Source organism: Olea europaea, chromosome 9 (genome assembly GCF_002742605.1).
Source record: "Olea europaea var. sylvestris chromosome 9, O_europaea_v1, whole genome shotgun sequence".
NCBI classification, from domain to species: Eukaryota; Viridiplantae; Streptophyta; class Magnoliopsida; order Lamiales; family Oleaceae; genus Olea; species Olea europaea.
In genome coordinates this window covers 4,990,339-5,007,901 of record NC_036245.1, presented here as the reverse complement: position 1 = coordinate 5,007,901, position 17,563 = coordinate 4,990,339, and the positions used below count along the sequence as shown (strand labels likewise).

The 17,563-nt window shown below is 35.6% G+C and overlaps 2 protein-coding genes across 37 annotated transcripts in view; both read right to left on the bottom strand.

Annotated features, from left to right (window-relative positions):
• Positions 1 to 732: 732 nt before the first annotated feature.
• Positions 733 to 1,882, bottom strand: LOC111399481 (NADPH-dependent aldehyde reductase-like protein, chloroplastic). The gene has a single exon (XM_023026826.1). It carries the CDS (start codon positions 1,639 to 1,641, stop codon positions 859 to 861), a length of 783 nt encoding a protein of 260 aa, XP_022882594.1. The 5' UTR covers positions 1,642 to 1,882; the 3' UTR covers positions 733 to 858.
• The window catches only part of LOC111399478 (pentatricopeptide repeat-containing protein At4g13650), a 37,791-nt gene continuing 21,706 nt past the window's right edge, over positions 1,479 to 17,563 (bottom strand). For 3 of the 36 annotated variants that reach the window (XM_023026797.1, XM_023026788.1, XM_023026787.1), the window contains 8 exons: positions 10,775 to 10,868; positions 10,084 to 10,109; positions 7,935 to 8,003; positions 7,624 to 7,663; positions 6,600 to 6,701; positions 4,941 to 6,283; positions 4,450 to 4,581; positions 3,020 to 3,195 (listed from right to left, as the gene is read on the bottom strand). The gene's annotated coding sequence lies outside the window, so the exon portion shown is untranslated. The other 33 variants (XM_023026791.1, XM_023026790.1, XM_023026805.1 and 30 more) reach the window with 33 other exon arrangements.

Below are 17,563 nucleotides of genomic sequence, written 5' to 3'. Positions count from 1 at the left end.
AAGATTTGGCTTAATTAATGAAAGTTTAGGGTTGTTTTCTTTATTAATTTCATGACTTCATTTTTCGTATGTCCTAGATGATAGATCACTTTTCTTATTAACAGTATAGCTGATTTCTTAATTTTTTTTTAATATGCCCCTAATTAATATATCTTATTATAAACAGATATGAATATTACGAAAAATATATAAGTAAAATTTATTGTTTCAACTATACTAATTGCATTTTCTTATAATATCTCCAAGAGAATCTCTATTTTTAAAAAAACATATTATATCATTTAAAGAACATCTATAAATTTAGAGAGCTAAAATTTTGAACTACTCCAACAAACTCTTTATAGTTAACACTTAATTTTACTACTCCCTAAAAAATATTTATTATTTTTCTCTATCTTTTATTTTAACTAACTTTTCTTTAAATTATTTTATTATTTTCCTACAATAAAAATTGAAATGCTCTGAATTTATTTAATTATGGATAGTGAGTTTGGCTCTCAATTTGAAGAGCTAAATCAACTCTTTGAATTAAAATTTTAATTAAAAGAATCTTTAAAATATAGAGAATATCTTAGAAATGCTCTTAGTTAGTATGGAAATGGAAACAAATTATGTACAAGTAACATATTCCATTTATATAAGACATTAGTTGATATGTTAATTAAGCTTCTTTGTCGTAGTGTGACCAGTCACTTTCGTGGTGGACCACTCTCTCGTGAGCGAGTGCTTTGAGAATTCAACAACACATGGAATAAATTATCACGAGCAATAATATATTTTCGTTACACGAAATAGAGCGAAACTTTTTATTTTTCCTAAGGGTAACACACAGAGGCTACGGGAGAAAAACATCGATAATCAAACCACAAATCCACCATTAGCACGAATGAGTTGACCATTGACCCACTCTCCGGCATCAGTGACCAAAAATCCAACAAGTTGAGCTATATCTTTCGGCTCACCTAATCGACCAAGAGGACAAGAATCCACAAGTCTCTTAACAGTTTCTTCAGTTTTACCGGCGAAGAAAAGCTCGGTTGCCACCGGCCCAGGTGCAACACAATTTGCAGTTATACCACTACCTTTCAACTCCTTGGCCATAATCTTTGTCATAGTCTCTACGGCAGCCTTAGAAGCCGCATAAGCTGAGTAACCAGGAAGTGATGCTCCGACTACTGATGTCGAGATCGTAATTATTCTTCCACCGCCTTTACGCGTCAATCGGTTTGCTGCCTCTCGACAACACAGAAAAGCTCCCCTTGTATTCACATTAATCACAGAGTCGAAGTCCTCAATCGTTGTATTGGCTAGTGTTGGGTACTTTGGATCCGACACCCCTGCACAGTTCACAAGGATATGGGCCTCACATCCAAATTCCTTTTCAGCTTGATCAAACAGTGCCTCAACATCTTCCGATTTTGATACGTCGGCTTTAACTGCAACTGTTACCGGAGAAGAACTGGCCTTGGAATTGAGCTCAGACGCTAATGTATCAGCTAGATTTGAGTTGGAAGCATAATTGATGACGAGCTTGGCACCCAGGGAGTGGAGGTGAACTGCGATTGCACGACCAATTCCACGCGAAGCTCCCGTTACTATTGCTACCCTGCCATCAAGCGGTAAAGAAGAAGCTGAAGCCATGATAGATCTAGTATTCTCAATTTGTTGGATGAGTAATTAGTTTATAGTGCCATAGATCTGTTTGGATTATCAAAATTTTATAATAATGTTCAACCAATGCAGAGGTCAGCTCATACGCTTGTGTGAGATAAAAAGATCTTATCCGTGTTTGACTTGGGATTCATGAGCCACATTAGGAATTAAAATATCCATACATGTATGGGTAGATGAATAATGTTATGTAACTCTCGCACTAGGTGATGGGTTGAATGAAATGTAAAATTCACATTAACGTTACCTATATTAGTGTTGTAACTGAGATAAACTTTACACTAAATGCTTCCACGGCACGTTAAGCCCCTGTTACCCTAATCTTTTGATCTTATTTTTCCTCAAACTCATTTTTAAATACATATTTTAATGTACCCACGACTTTTATCAACCAAATATTTCATCTACTTTTATTAAAATATACTAAAATTCTGATTTTCAACCAAACTAAACAGAGGCTCAATTTTCAACAAGTTTATTCCACTTTTTGAGAATAGTACTTTAATTAAAAATCTATTTTGGAAATTCTTTTAGAAATAAAAAATAAAGATCCAGAGCTACTAAAATTCATTTTTATTTTTATTTTTTCATGTGACTCTCAAAAGAGAACTTCAGAAGTCCACTAGAGAGTGCTACCAGACACTACAAATCTCAACGAGAGCACCGGAGAAAAGATGCACAAGAGAATCCTACAGAAGGAATGGAAGACAACTTCCAACAGACACATGCAGGAATATGAGTTGTGGACTAGACGATTCATTCATATACTTCCTGATACGATATCAAGCAAAACACCCAATTTTTGAAAGAAAAGCCTTCAGTATCCTGGCTAATTCAATTTCAGCATGACTTTCTTGGACATTGCCTGGATGAAAATAGCATATGAACTTAGATATACTTCCTTTCTTGCAAGACACGTTCTAATTTTGTTTTATGTCCATGGGAGGTAGGCTTGATCCCCTACCCTAAGACTGTGCATTCAATTTGAAGCTACTGTTAGCCTGTTCAATGTGAATAAGTAATGACAGATACGTTGAACCCTAACTATCAACACTACAAAAAGGCAGCAATCTAGAGCATTTGTTCAACTTCGCTTTCAATCATGTAGGACATTCACAGTAGACTCAATTGTCGAGCACAAATTAATCAACTGGAGATGCGAACCGGAGTATCAATTGCCAAAAAATCATCCAAACAAACTCTTGGAGAATCCCCCCGGGGTATTACTTCAGATACGAAGATGATTCAAAAATGAGACAACTGACATGCAAAGATCTTTGAATAATGCTACCTAAATTCAGAAAAGTACCCAAATAACAGTAGCAGATGGACAAGCAACTATCATCCATTCAATGTCGGATTGACAACCAACTAAATACACCCCCTCAAATGCTATGACACGCATGCAACCTTCTTAGCTTACAGTTAACTTCCATTGGTCAAATATATTTTCCAGCTTATGATGTCAAAGCAATTTTTCTTTTGCTTCAACAGCTAGCCAGAATGCAATTAAAAAACAGCTTCCTGCACAGAGAAATAGCACAGCTTAAGCAATATATTTTCATGTCAACATTACACACTTGTAAGCACCCCGGCAATGCCCTCCCACCCAAACTAATAAAGGAGTTCCAAATGCTTTTCAAAATTCACGAAAAAGACCATACAAAGAATAGAGAAATGCAAATGACCTGTAAATCTACAAGCCGAACATAGTGATGCAGAAGGTCGAACCCATTCCAAAGAAACCAAACCAAAGGTTTATATCCAGTAGGATTGAAATAGACCGAACAATCTAAGAAATGAGAGAGAACTTAAAAAACCAAACAAACATTCAAATAGACTGTAGGAAAAGAAGTTCACAAATATTGAATCTTCTTTTCTGTTCTCAACTGAGTTAACAAACGGGATCCCAACAATTTAAAATTGCACCTGTTCAAAGGTTAGGTTTCAATTAGAATCACACTACTCACTCAAACATCAGATTACAAAGGCATGAGCATGTGAAATCAAAAGAAACCAAATCCAATTAAATGAAATTAAATTACAAACAAAAAGACGATAAAGAATGAAGAAAAATACATTACTATATTTTCATTGTGGGAGAGAATTGGGGATGCACCTAAAAACTTTGAAATACTTCAGGCAAAATGCACTTGAAGACATCCAAAGTGCTTAAAAGGGTTGTACCTCAACATTCAAGATTTGAAGCCCTAGAGAGTAGGAAGAGAAATCCCATCGCAATTGTGATCTCTTCTTTGGTCGAATTTTTTCGTGTTCCAACTCAGCTCTAATTTATTCACTAAATTGAAACACTCAACTTCTATGTCCGTGGTCTAATGTCAGCCAAAAAGGAAATTGTAAAGTTCATTTCTTTCATCGAGAGGGGACTGAAACAAATTTTATATAACTTGCAAGTTGCAACCAAATAGATGCATTTATAACATAACACAAAATTCTAACCATCTTGAATTTCAACCACAGCAAAGATCTTCAAAATAAAGTTAAAGCTCAATTCAAACAAGGTACTCACAATTTTTCCCATATAATCTAGCATGTTCTGCCACATGAAAACATCAAGAAATCACATTCTTATAACCCGATAGAAGACAACAAGTTCACTAAGAATTATGATCAATTTGAAGCATCATTTACATTTATTACAATTCAAAGGTAGTTTTTACACAGATGACAACTCAACTAACAAGTTACTAAAGATGAAGTATGGTCTGATTCAACTATTCGAACGTGATCCTCAAAAGCAAATTAAAAATGGTGTACCTGGAAATCAATCAGATCTCTACTTGGGTCAGCCTCAATCTTCTCCACTCTCGTTGCGTAATAGGTATTTTGGGTTTGATCTCCCAAAAGATCAAACGAAAAAGGGGAAAAATCCCATATTCAACACTACATCTGCAGAAATCAAAAAACATATACACAATGGGAAGAAATTCAATAAAGAATACACAAGAAAAATATCAAAGGAACTGTTGGATTTTATGCGCAATATTAAAGAGATGAAAAACGAAAATCAACACAAGAATTTTACGTGGTTCGGTGGTTTGCCTACGTCCACGAGAGCGAAGCAAAGACTTCTTTTTTCAGTTGTTAAAACTAGGGTTACAATATATTATTTATACTAACCCTAGCCTGGCCCATATAAGACTTTAAGGTCCATACAGAAAATACCCCTATACAGTACCGCGGGGGCACCAACCCATTCAGCGTCCCTAACAACCAAACAGTGAATTAAAATTGCACAAGACCAATACCGTCACTCCACTCTGCGCCGGCATCAATCCCATTTGATCCAGAACCTGTGTTCCACTCTACATGAGCCACATACACAACAAGAACAAACTTTAGGTATTTTGCATTCGATTTCTAAAAAGATCAAAAATAAATAAAATAAAATAGAAAACCAAATTGAGCTATATATAATTAAAGAAACCGTAGGAAATTTAAAGAAGAGGAAGAAATTGAAGTAGTGAAAATTACACTCACAGGTATATGTCTCAGTTACCTTAGATTGTTTAGGATTTCAATCAACAATCGAAAGAGAAAAACGGCAATTAGGGTTAAGAGAAAGAGGAAATGAGTACCCAAAACTCAAAGGCTACATTTTTTTTGAAGGACAAACCAGTTAATGAACACTAGATAGCCCGATAGGTGTGAAAAGGAGGATGCACAAATGAATAGCAAATCTGATAGGACCCTGCGATTGCTGAGATTTCCTAGGAATGAATACTGATGCTATTGCTTGACTGACTACACTACAAAGCTGTTAACCAATCTGTATTAACATAGATTACTTCAACTGGAGATAACTAGAAGATAACAGAGATTATATGTAATGGAATTTAAATTGTTTATTGAATGGAAAAAGAAAGACACTAGAATTGAGGAAATGACACTGAATGAAATACAAGATACTCCCAAGCTCTTCGAGAGGCCTGGCTCTCCTCACAACTCACTAACTTTTCTGGATGCCCTCTAATCCTCCTCTCCATCACATTTATAAGCAATCCCTTAACCGTAACTACTTGATTTATTACACTTTTGACCCTCTAACAAACTATTGAACCTTCTAGAATAAGGAATGATGTGGCTGCAACTATGTTTATATATGTGGACCAGATTGGGTCTATCAAAATCCCTTATCCTCTCTTTATACACACACACACACAAAATAGTCGACTCGTATGCCTGTGCATGTGGTATTTTTAAGGTAATGTTAGTGTATCAAATATTTATGGAAAGCTAAATTATTGTGAAAGTTTCGTAAGTTTTTATCTAACATAATAATTAGTAAAATTTCATAATGATATATTCCAATAAGATCCAAATGAAAATTTTTTGGTAGCCAATTTTTTTTTTTTCCAGGGAAGAAATTAATGGGGACAATATTATTCGTTCTAAGCTTGCAAACATTTGACAATTCATATTTGTGATCTGTACCAAAATATTTATAGTACCCACTGAACAAGGAAGAAAATTTATTGGAAAATAAAGGAGTGAAAATATTATCTGATAGATCACAATGCCAAGGAAATGCAAATGTAGGTTTGACTTGTGTGCAGCGAGAATACTTCAAGATTTGAGCTTCAGTTGGTCCCTACGGAAATGGTAAAGAGTTTCTATTATCTTCATAAAAATTAGTGATATATTAAGTGATTAATTAGTTGATGAGAAGAATGAATAAAAAGTATAGAGAGGAAAAAAAAAACTTACAGGAATATTCATTTCTATATTAATCGTTACAAGCATATAGAGAAGTAAAAGAGGTTAAAAACATAGTTATTCTTCCAACTTATCACACTAATTATTTTGTGTCACCAAAAGTAACTGACTAAGGCATTACTGGTTTTATAACTGAAATATTATTTCAAGAAACAAAATGTACTACGTGTGAGTGGTTAAAGAATCCGTACCTTCAGCCTGCAATGATCACGAACAATTTTGATCTTGAGCATGTGTTCCTTGTCATAAAGCAGTTCCTATATCTCAGTGTTGATCATGGTAGAAAGTCCCAACTTACGTTCACAAAAGCATATGAAATTAACAAGAAGCACAGATGATAATATTTAATAAAAACAACCTTGCTAGTTTATAATTAAGCGACAACACGTATCTGTTATGAAGGTCTCAGGAAAGATAAAGTAAGCGAAACTTTTGAAAGGATACGATGCCATAATTTACTTGAAGGGTTCAGAAATTCAACCTAATTGACCCTAGTTATTCTGTTTTTTATCGTAGTTAACTTGTTTTGGAGTTCGTTCATCCGTTTTGTCATAGTTTCTTGTTTCTATATCGTCTTCCAATTTGTTATTTATGTTTTAAAATATATCAAATACATTCCCATATAATTTTTCTCCTGTAGAAAATCAAGTAGATTCTAACAGAATTAATACAAAACAAAATCTAGAAGAATTGCACTTATGTTTAATTCTTAACTCGAAAAGTTCATTATGAAAAATTACTTATTTATGATTAGATTCACTGTTTTTATTTACAAGTAAATTTACTTTTCATCTATTATATATATGTTTGGACAAGTTATTTTATCTTTTACTCTGAAGTAAAAAATGTTAATTTTTTAAATTTATTTTGACGTTGATATATTTATTTTAAATCCCACTAATTCAATTCAATAATTTTTTAATTATAAGAGAAATTTACTCTAAAGTTATAAGTAAAATTTATATTCTTTTTTTGGGCTTCTAATAAAGCCATATTCAACCTTGATACATTGGGTGAGGAATCATACAAGGGAAATACATTCATGACGCAGGTTGTAAAAGAAAAACTAACTTTTGGGAATTCTGACGCAGCGATATCTCTATTTGAAACTAAATATTGAAACCCAAAGGGTAAAAAAAAGAGTACAGAAATACACTAAACCTCAACATAGTACACAGTACCCAAAAAAAGCACAGATTTGTAGAGATTTCTCACCGTTTGATTGATGAAGAAGGTACAGTTGGTAGCACGGAACCTGAAATTGAAGTAAACACACAAGATGAACCCACACAATAATAAACAAGTAAGCCTAATTATTTTCAATATATTTCTAATCATATATTTGCAGTTGATATTCTAAAATCTCCATTCCATATACAATTAAACCCCTAAAAAACTATTAGTCTTCTACAATTTTCAACGCTTTATGTGAAAAGGACAAACAAAAAAAAATGTCAAAAAAACCGAAGACCTCAGAGAATAACAATAAATCCAGAGGCACAAATAAATCTATATGGATTTCTTACCTTTTTGACAAAGAATGTACAGTTGACAGCACAACTATTGAAATTTGGAAAATTTACAAGAAACGGTTTCTGTACAACATAAGATAAAAAGCAAATAGTCACATGACTACAATAAAACCTGATGGAACAAGTATAAATCTATAGCAATCTTTCACATTTTCCCTATAATTAAAAGCATGTTTAATAGGTGGATAGACAGCTGAACTTTATGAAGAAGGCGAACGAAGTTAAAATCTGTCAAATGTACTGTCTAGTATTCTAGATTAAGCAAGCACCATGTATTTAACAGAGTACTCATGCAAGCATTTCAATATATTACAGCATCGTACCTTTCGCCTATGACATAATACATGTATTACAGCATTTTGAATGGATATTTGACAGGAGTATTGCAGATAAAGGTCGGGTAATTGACCAAAAATGTGCCTATTGTTTGAAGATGAGATGATTTAGAAGGGTAAAAATGTGTTTCTACTTAACCCTTATCATTTAATTTAAATAAAATCAATATAACATATGAAAAAAATAAAAATAATTCCAAAAACCATTTTTTTTATCCAAGGCCCAATACACAACGTACCCACTGTCCAAAACCCGCCTACTCCCCCATCCTCATCCCCATCCCCATCCCCATCCCCATCCCCACCTGCCACCACAACCACAACAACAAATCCACCAGTCTGTTGCCCAGACTCCAGTGAATACACCCAAATCATAGCATGTACAGGGAATACTCCTCTTTTCCTTCTCTCTTTCCAAATACGATTTTTCAAGGCACTTTTTGACAGCAAGTTTGCAAGAAAATGTTGAACACAATCAGTGAAAAAAATTTTGTAGCAATTTGTGAAGTGGACAATGAAGATGCACTGAAACAACCGTGCCAGATAATAAATATTAACAGGTAAGTTTTCCATTGGTTAGAAGGTTACAATTACCAATTATGCATAATCATAACCCATGGGTCTGTGTATTACTGTTTTTCCAACCACCACCACAGACTCAATTTCGCTTCCACGTCACCAAATACTCTACATTCGGTATCCTTTCAGTCTCTTCCCCAAAATCTTCTCCACCTCTGTGTACTAAAAATGGCATCCTCTAACGCCTTTATCACAGTCTCCAATCACAAAGACGTAATCAGTGCAAGTATCATGATCAATGAAAAAAAAACATGTTTTCACGTAAGAACCATGAGCTATCGATGCAAGCAAAAAGGATTATACCTGACTCGAGATTTGGCATATGTAATTTGTGGGAAATCATAAAAATCAATGTTAACAATCTCATTTAAAGGTAAAGCTGATAAAAAGATAGTTCCCTTATTTATATAAATCTTTACTTTAACACACCCTCTTATATATAGGCTACATTTATTTACTAATCAAAGATCTAGAGCACATAAAATTTTCAAAAATAGGTTTTCTGAGACAAGAAGAACTGAACCAATCCTTTTGCCGTGTTTCAATACCATGTTAACTATTTCATCAAAATGATTAAGCTGTCTAACAAGGGGACACGTGTGTTCATCACATAATTAATCAAATAAATACTGTATAGAGACTTCGTAGTAAGAAAAATTAGACAATATGTGCTTGCTTCATCAGCACGGAACTATTTCAAATGGTACCTTATTCTCAGTTTCCATTTGATTACTCTTGTTTTTTCTCGACATCAATAATACATCATTAAGGCAATTAGTCTCAATGCAAACAATAACAGTAAGTAAAAAGCCCGATCTTCCGATTGCTATGCATAAACCTAATTACAGATCACACAAAATGCTACTTCCACAAATGTGCTTACCTTATTTTCCTCCTAATAAATATTGACAAATCTTCGACATCAGTAGCATATATATGTTGAAACGAAGCTTCCTAAGTGTACTTCCAATTTAGATGTGTTTGATTTTCCAGTGGGAATGAGTAAAAAAAAGCTACAAAAAATTCTCTCTTAAAGCAAGTTATTGCTATTATCTAAACACATCGCAGCTTACACGTGAGACTACCCTAACAACCAAGATGTAATTAACATGAGTATCATGCTAAATGATAAAGAAAAGCACGTTTTCCATCCAAATCACATAAGAAGCAAGAGCTATCATCAGCAGTGAACATAAATTATTGTTATTATTCAAAAAAAAAAATTATACCTAATTCAGGATATGGCGTTTCTAATCTGTGGAAAATCATAAAAATCATTAGAAAGACTTCAAACTCTAAACACAAACATTATAAAATAAAAAATAAAAAATAAGAAAAATCTAAACATTATCCAGACAGAGATGCACTAAAACATAAGAAAATCACACCAAACGTGAAAAAAATGCGCAGATCTGTTGAAACTTGAAACTTCGAACAAAAACATAGAAAATAAAGATGGTTGATTCAACAGTACGGCTGCAGGAATAGGAAGGAAAATCAGGAGACGAAGAAATTGAACACACAAAGATCATAATTACAAGTACATGTCTGAGATACATGCAAATTCTTTAGGTTTCTTTTGTACGATCGCGAGAGGAAGAATGAAATTAGGGTTAAAGCAAAGACAAATGGGCCCCAAGACTCATCCTCTGATTTGTTTGTCATTTTTTCCCACATATTGTTGTTGAACCGAAACCAAAACAAGCACACTAAGAATCAAATAGGTGTGAAATGGAGTAACCCATAAATGAACAGTGAGAAATATGACAGTTTTTAGTAAACATAACTAATTCTAAGTTCATACGCTCGTATGAAGACGTCTAAAGCTTTCATAAATCCTAAGATCATAATAAATATCAGACATGCAATATATGTGCAACTGGCATAAAAGAGTTGGACTGAAGGAAATAAAAAAGAAACCTTTGAAGGTTACAGAACCATGCCACAGTTTCAAACTATAGGACTATCTTATGTTGTGGATTTACGAAATGAAGTACTGGCTTCAACTAAGCTCCTGCAAAAATATGAAGGCATAATAAATTATCCACAAGATAGACGTTGAAGTAAAGAGCTTCTATAAATGTATCTGCATAATAAAAGAATTAAAACAAAACAGAAATAACAAAAAGAAAGTAGAATAACTTAATAAATTATGCACAAGAATTGACTCGGGGCTCGATGTCTCTTACTGAATACAAGCGAAAGTTTGAAGAATTATCCCATTACGCCCCTAGTTTTGTTTTGTCGACACGTAGGAGAAAAAGGCGAGCATTTTGAACAGAGTTTAAGAGATGATCTAAGACAAGCAGTGATAGTACTTGAACTAAGAACCTACCATGAAGTGTTAACAAAGGCACAGCTGGCAGATCTCAGGAGTTGCTCCAGCGGGGAGAACAAGCAATTGTATGGGCATACAGAAAAGCGCAAGTGGGAAGATAACACAAGTAAAGGACAACAAAACTAGGGTAAGAAAGGCAAAGGAGGCCCGATTCAAAGTGACAATAAGAGCTACCCACTTTGCAATAAATGCAAGAAACACTATTGGACAGAGGTTTCATCCGGCCCAATGTATCTCCATCGGGAGCATCGGTGCTATTTGTTAAAAAGAAGGATGGATCGATGAGGATATGCATCGATTACAGAGAATTGAATAGAATCACTATCAAGAATAAGTATCCTCTTCCCAGGATTGAGGATTTGTTTGATCAGCTCAGAGGTGCAGTGGCACTTTCCAAAATCGATTTAAGGTCTGTTTATCGTTAATTGAGAATCAAAGTTAGTGATATCTCTAAGACCGCATTTAGAACTCGGTACGGACACTACAAGTTCTTAGTTATGCCATTTGGACTAACTAATGCTCCTAGAATCTTTATGGATTTGATGAACCGCGTTTTCCACAAGTATCTGGATCAGTTTGTTATCGTGTTTATCAATGATATCCTGATCTACTCAAGAAGTAATGAGGAACATGAGGAGCATTTAAGGATTGTATTGGAGGTTTTGAAGAAGGAGAAGCTCTATGCCAAGTTCAAAAAGTACGAGTTTTGGCTAGAGCGGGTAGCATTCCTTGGACACATCTTCACAGCTCGAGGGATAGAGGTGGACCCTTGTAAAGTGGAGGCAGTGTTGAATTGGTCAAGGCCAACTAGTGTAGGAGAAATTCGCAGTTTCTTGGGCTTAGCAGGATACTATCGGAGGTTTATTGAAGGATTCTCCAAAATATCAAGACCGTTGACACAATTAACACGCAAAGGTGTGATGTTGACTGGACAGAGAAGTGTGAACAGAGCTTTAAGGAATCAAAACAAAAGCTAGTAAACGCCCCAGTGTTAACCATACCCAACAAGTCAGATGGTTTTGTGATCTATTGTGATACTTCGAAACAAAGTTTGGGATGTGTCTTAATGCAGCACGGCAAAGTGGTTGTCTATGCATCGAGACAATTAAAACTACATGAACAAAACTAACCCACGCACGACCTAGACTTGCCGCGGTGATCCATGCATTAAAAATTTGGAGGCATTATCTTTACGGAGGTAAATGTAACATATATACGGACCACAAATGCCTCAAGTACATCTTCACCCAGAAGGAGTTAAATATGAGGCAGAGAAGGTGGCTTGAGTTAGTTAAGGATTACGATTATGAAATTCATTATCACCCAGGCAAGGCGAATGTGGTAGCTGATGCCTAAAAAACGGCAAGCAATTAGCGATGTTGTCTACACAAGAACCACTATGAAGAGAATTTTAAAGATTGAATCTCGAGGTTGTCACCACTCAACCAGGTGTAGTCGCTCGAGTAGTAGCTCTCTCTATCTGACCCACACCCTATGACAGAATTAAAGGACATCAAAAAGGTGATCAATCCTTTGAGTACATCAAGTCTGAGATTAACTCAGAAAAGTGGGAGGATTTCACCATAGCTGAAGATGAAGCATTATATTATCAAGGGCGGATGTGTGTACCAAATTTCGAGGAATTGAAAACAGAGATTTTAGAGGAGGCTCACTCCTCTCCTTATTCTGTGCACCCGGGAAGCACAAAGATGTACAAGAATTTGAAAGCAATATTTTGGTGGGAAGGCATGAAGAGGGATAGCTGAGTATGTCCGAAAATGTTTGGTGTGTTAGCAAGTGAAGGCCGAACACCAGCGACCATCAGGGTTACTTGAACCATTAGAGGTCCCAATGTGGAAGTGGGAGCATGTAACTATGGACTTCGTGATTGGCTTTCCAAGGTCAGCAAGAGGTCACGATGCTATTTGGGTCATAGTAGATCGACTAACCAAATTAGCTCATTTCTTGCCAGTACTGATAACGTTTATTGTGGACTAGTTCGCGCAGTTATATGTGAATAAGATAGTAAGGTTACATGGTGTGCGTGTTTCTATTGTACCGGATAGAGATCCAAGGTTCACATCGAACTTTTGGAAAAGTCGACACCGAGCTATGAGAACTAAAGTTCAATATGGCATTCCATCCTCACGGATGGACAGTCTAAGCAGATAATTCAAACATTGAAGAACATGCTTTGAACATGTATCCTCGAGTGTGGGGGACAATGGGAGAAGCATTTACCTTTAATTGAATTATCATACAACAATAGTTATCACACTTCAATTGACATGGCAGCATACGAGACATTGTATGGGAAAAAGTGTTGATCACCAATTGACATGGCACCATACGAGACATTGTATGGGAAAAAGTGTTGATCACCAGTTCATTGGGATGAAGTCGGTAAGTGAAAGATTTTGGGGCCAGAGATTATTGAACAGACAGTGCTTGCAATTGAAAAGATTCGCGCCAGCATGTAAAGTGCTCAGGATAGAAGTTATGTAGATAGAAAGAGAATGGGTCTGAAATTTTCAGTTGGTGATAAGGTATTCCTCAAAGTGGCACCGATGGAAGGAGTGCTACATTTTGGCAAGAAGGGTAAGTTGCGACCAAGGTTTATTGGCCCGTTTGAGATCTTGCAACTTATTAGGAATGTCGCATATCAGTTAGCGTTATCTCCCGAACTTTCAGCTATACATGACATCTTCCATGTTTCAATGCTTAGAAAGTACGTCCCCGATCTAAGTCATGTGGTCAACCATCAGTCTATTATATACAGTTAGGTTTAAGCTATGAAGAAGTACCAATAAGAATTGTTAATCAAAAATTTCAAGTCCTCTGGAACAAAGTAATCCCACTAATAAAAGTACAATGGCGAAATCACTCGGCTGAAGAGGCCACGTGGGAGCGAGAGGTCGAGATGCAGGCAAAGTACCCACAACTCTTCGATGAATTTAAACGTAAATTTCGAGGATGAAATTTATTTTTAGGAGGGTAGATTATAATACCCGCACCCAAATTTTCGGGTCTAACTATCAAAAATGAAAATTTAAGGGCTCATTTGAGGGTTAATCAACCTTCTAGGACTTTGTAGGAAACTTAACATAAATCATAATTCCCACATGTTTTTTATTGAATTTTTTGTCAAACACTTACATAGAAAATTCTTGATTTATGCTTGATTGACCAAACATAAGGTAATGTGTAATGTGATTGCATGAATGTACGAATGAGAGAGAGATTCTTGCTCATTTCACAAATTTTAAGGAACAATTTCCACCATCAAGAATTTTTTCTTAATGATGCATGCCTAATCTTGTCCTATTTAAACCTCTCATTCACATTCACTTCACATGCTATCACTCATTATTATATTTTTTTAGTCCAAATAATACACACACGTGGAAATTGTAGAGGGATCAAGTCTCTATTACTCTTCCTTTCAAGTTTCACTGTAAGTACGTTGTCTATATTAAATTGTTATTATGACATGAATTTCAAGAAAATTATTATCGGTCCCATATGGTATGAATTTCAAATTTAATTGTTATGTTGAAATTATTTTCTTTCTTTCATTTTTTTCAGCTACATGATAAAACCAAAATTTATTTACTTATTGAAGAAAATCAAAATTATTTCATGTTCTAATTTTAGTTCTTATGAAAGAATTAAGTTTTATTTAGTGACACTTGAATAGTCAATGATTCGGGCCGTCACAGTAACATTTGGGCAGGTAACGTTTTAATATCTAACTTACATGCCTATGTATTAATCGATTCTATACCACTCACTCCTTTATATCCTTTAAAATTCCCAAAAAGACTAGATGTGAATATTATACGTGCATGACTCACTCCTTTATATCTGTTACAGAATAATAGGCTAACATTACGAGCTAATTAGTCTCTAATTAGAGACTAATTAATTAGGCCTAATTACAGTAGCCTAATTAGTCTCTAATTAGCCTAATTTCAGTAGCTAAATTAACGTAATTAACTAGAGAAATTAGCATACCTTAGAGAGATTGTACATGTATATATATATAGCGTGATTTCCAATGAATAAGAATATAGAAAAATTCCCAGTTCTCTATTCGATTACATGGTATCAGAGCGATGAACCATCTTACCCGTGGTTCGGTTCTTTGAATTAGGCGACATCTTTGCGAGTCGACCTTATTGTGGTCAGCCCTTTGCCTTCGGATTTCTGGCGGCATCATCTGTGATTACGGCATCTGGGTTTCACTCCTAGTTGCCGGCAGTTTGGTCTCTGTATGGTCTAAAACAGAGTCCCCGTGCCTGGTTTGGCAAGTTCGGTGAAGTAGTTCTGGAGTTTGGGTTGAAGAAGAGCAAATGTGATCATTCAGTCTTCTACAGACAGTCAGCAGCTCGATTGGATTGCTGGGCAAATCGATTGGGTTGCCGACAGTTTCTGAATCCCTCGGTCTCCATTTGGGTTGGAGTCTGCGTTCCAGGTTCACCGTGCGATTCCGCCTCTAGTTCGCGTCTTTGTGACGCTGTTTTGTGGACGGAAAATTCTGGTCGGCCGTCTTTGAATTACGGGATTTTCTTTGGCTAATTTCTGGTGAGTTGGCTACTTATATTCTATTGGGCTCTACACACGTGATCTATTTAATTGGGCCATATTGGATATATTTATTTTAACTTTAGGCTGTTAGACTTGGTGGATTATTTGTGGACTTTTGTTTGGGTTGGATTAATTGAGTCTTTCAATCTGCCTATTATCGGATAATTGAATGATGACTGAGTTCAAGGGATCTGTGAGCGAGATCATTCCAGTGATGTCCAAAATCGCTGAACATAAATTGAATAGCACTAATTATCTGGAATGGAGTAAGACGATTAGAATCTATTTACGGAGCATAGGCAAAGATGATCACATAAATAAAGATCCACCTAAAGATGACACAAAACAAAGTTGGTTGAGAGAAGATGCAAAACTCTTTTTACAAATCAGAAATTCTATTGACAGTGAGGTAATTGGTTTAATTAATCATTGCGAATTTGTAAAAGAGCTAATGGACTATCTAGAGTTTTTGTATTCTGGCAAAGGAAATGTGTCAAGAATTTATGAAGTTTGTAGGGCTTTTTACCGTGCTGAAAAGGAAACCAAGTCCCTCACAACTTATTTCATGGACTTCAAAAGGACGTATGAAGAACTTAATATGCTACTGTCATTCAGCACTGATGTCAAAGTTCAGCAAATTCAAAGGGAGCAAATGACGGTTATGAGCTTCCTAGCTGGTCTTCCTCCTAAATTCGAGGCTTCCAAATCTCAAATTCTCTCTAATTCTGAAATTCCCTCTCTTCAAGACGTCTTCAATAGAGTTCTACGCACTGAAAATACATCACCTATTCAGCAAAATAATGTTCTTGTTACCAAAGGAGGGGGAAATTACTATGCAAGGAGGCCCAACAATAGGGGAAGAGGAAACAAGAATACTGATAACCGTAACTATGATTCAAGCAGCGTTGTGTGCTACTACTGCCATGAACCAGGCCACACCAAGCCATACTATAGGAAATTGCAAAATCGCAATCAGAGAACTCAGACCGCCAATGTTGCTGCTGCTCCTAGTTCATCTTTTGAGAAAACTGTTATGATATAAGGTGATGAGTATGCCAAATTCTCTCAGTATCAAAAATCACTAAAGGAATCCCCTCCAGTTACTGCCCTTGCTGAGTCAGGTAAAACATGTCTTATCTCCTCTTCAAAGAAATGGGTAATTGATTCAGGGGCCACAGATCACATGACAGGTAATTCTAGTACCTTCTCTAGCTTTTCGATCACACAAAGCTCCCTCTCCTGTTACCATAGCTGATGGGTCAACCTATAACATTGTGGGATCTGGGACTGTTAAACCAACTTCCTCTATTACCTTGTCATCTGTTCTGAGTTGCCAAAACTTGCTTTTAATTTGATCTCTATAAGTAGACTTACCAAGGATCTTAATTGTTGTATCTCATTCTTTCCTGATCATTGCCTTTTTCAGGATCTTATGACGAAACAGATTATTGGTAAAGGACACGTATCTGATGGTCTCTATATTCTTGATATGTGGGTGCCTCGATCAGTTGCTTGTTCCAATACCAGCTCCCCAGTTATAGCACATTGTCAGTTGGGACATCCATCTCTGTCTACATTGAAGAAACTATGCCCTCAGTTCCACAATGTCTCTTCACTAGATTGTGTGTCATTTTGCAAAACATCACCGTAGCTCATTAGGTCCGAGAATTAATAAACGAGCTGAGTCTGCTTTTGAGTTGGTTCATTCTAACATTTGGGGACCATGTCCTGTTGTGTCTAAAATTGGGTTTAGATATTTTATTACTTTTGTGGATGATTTTTCT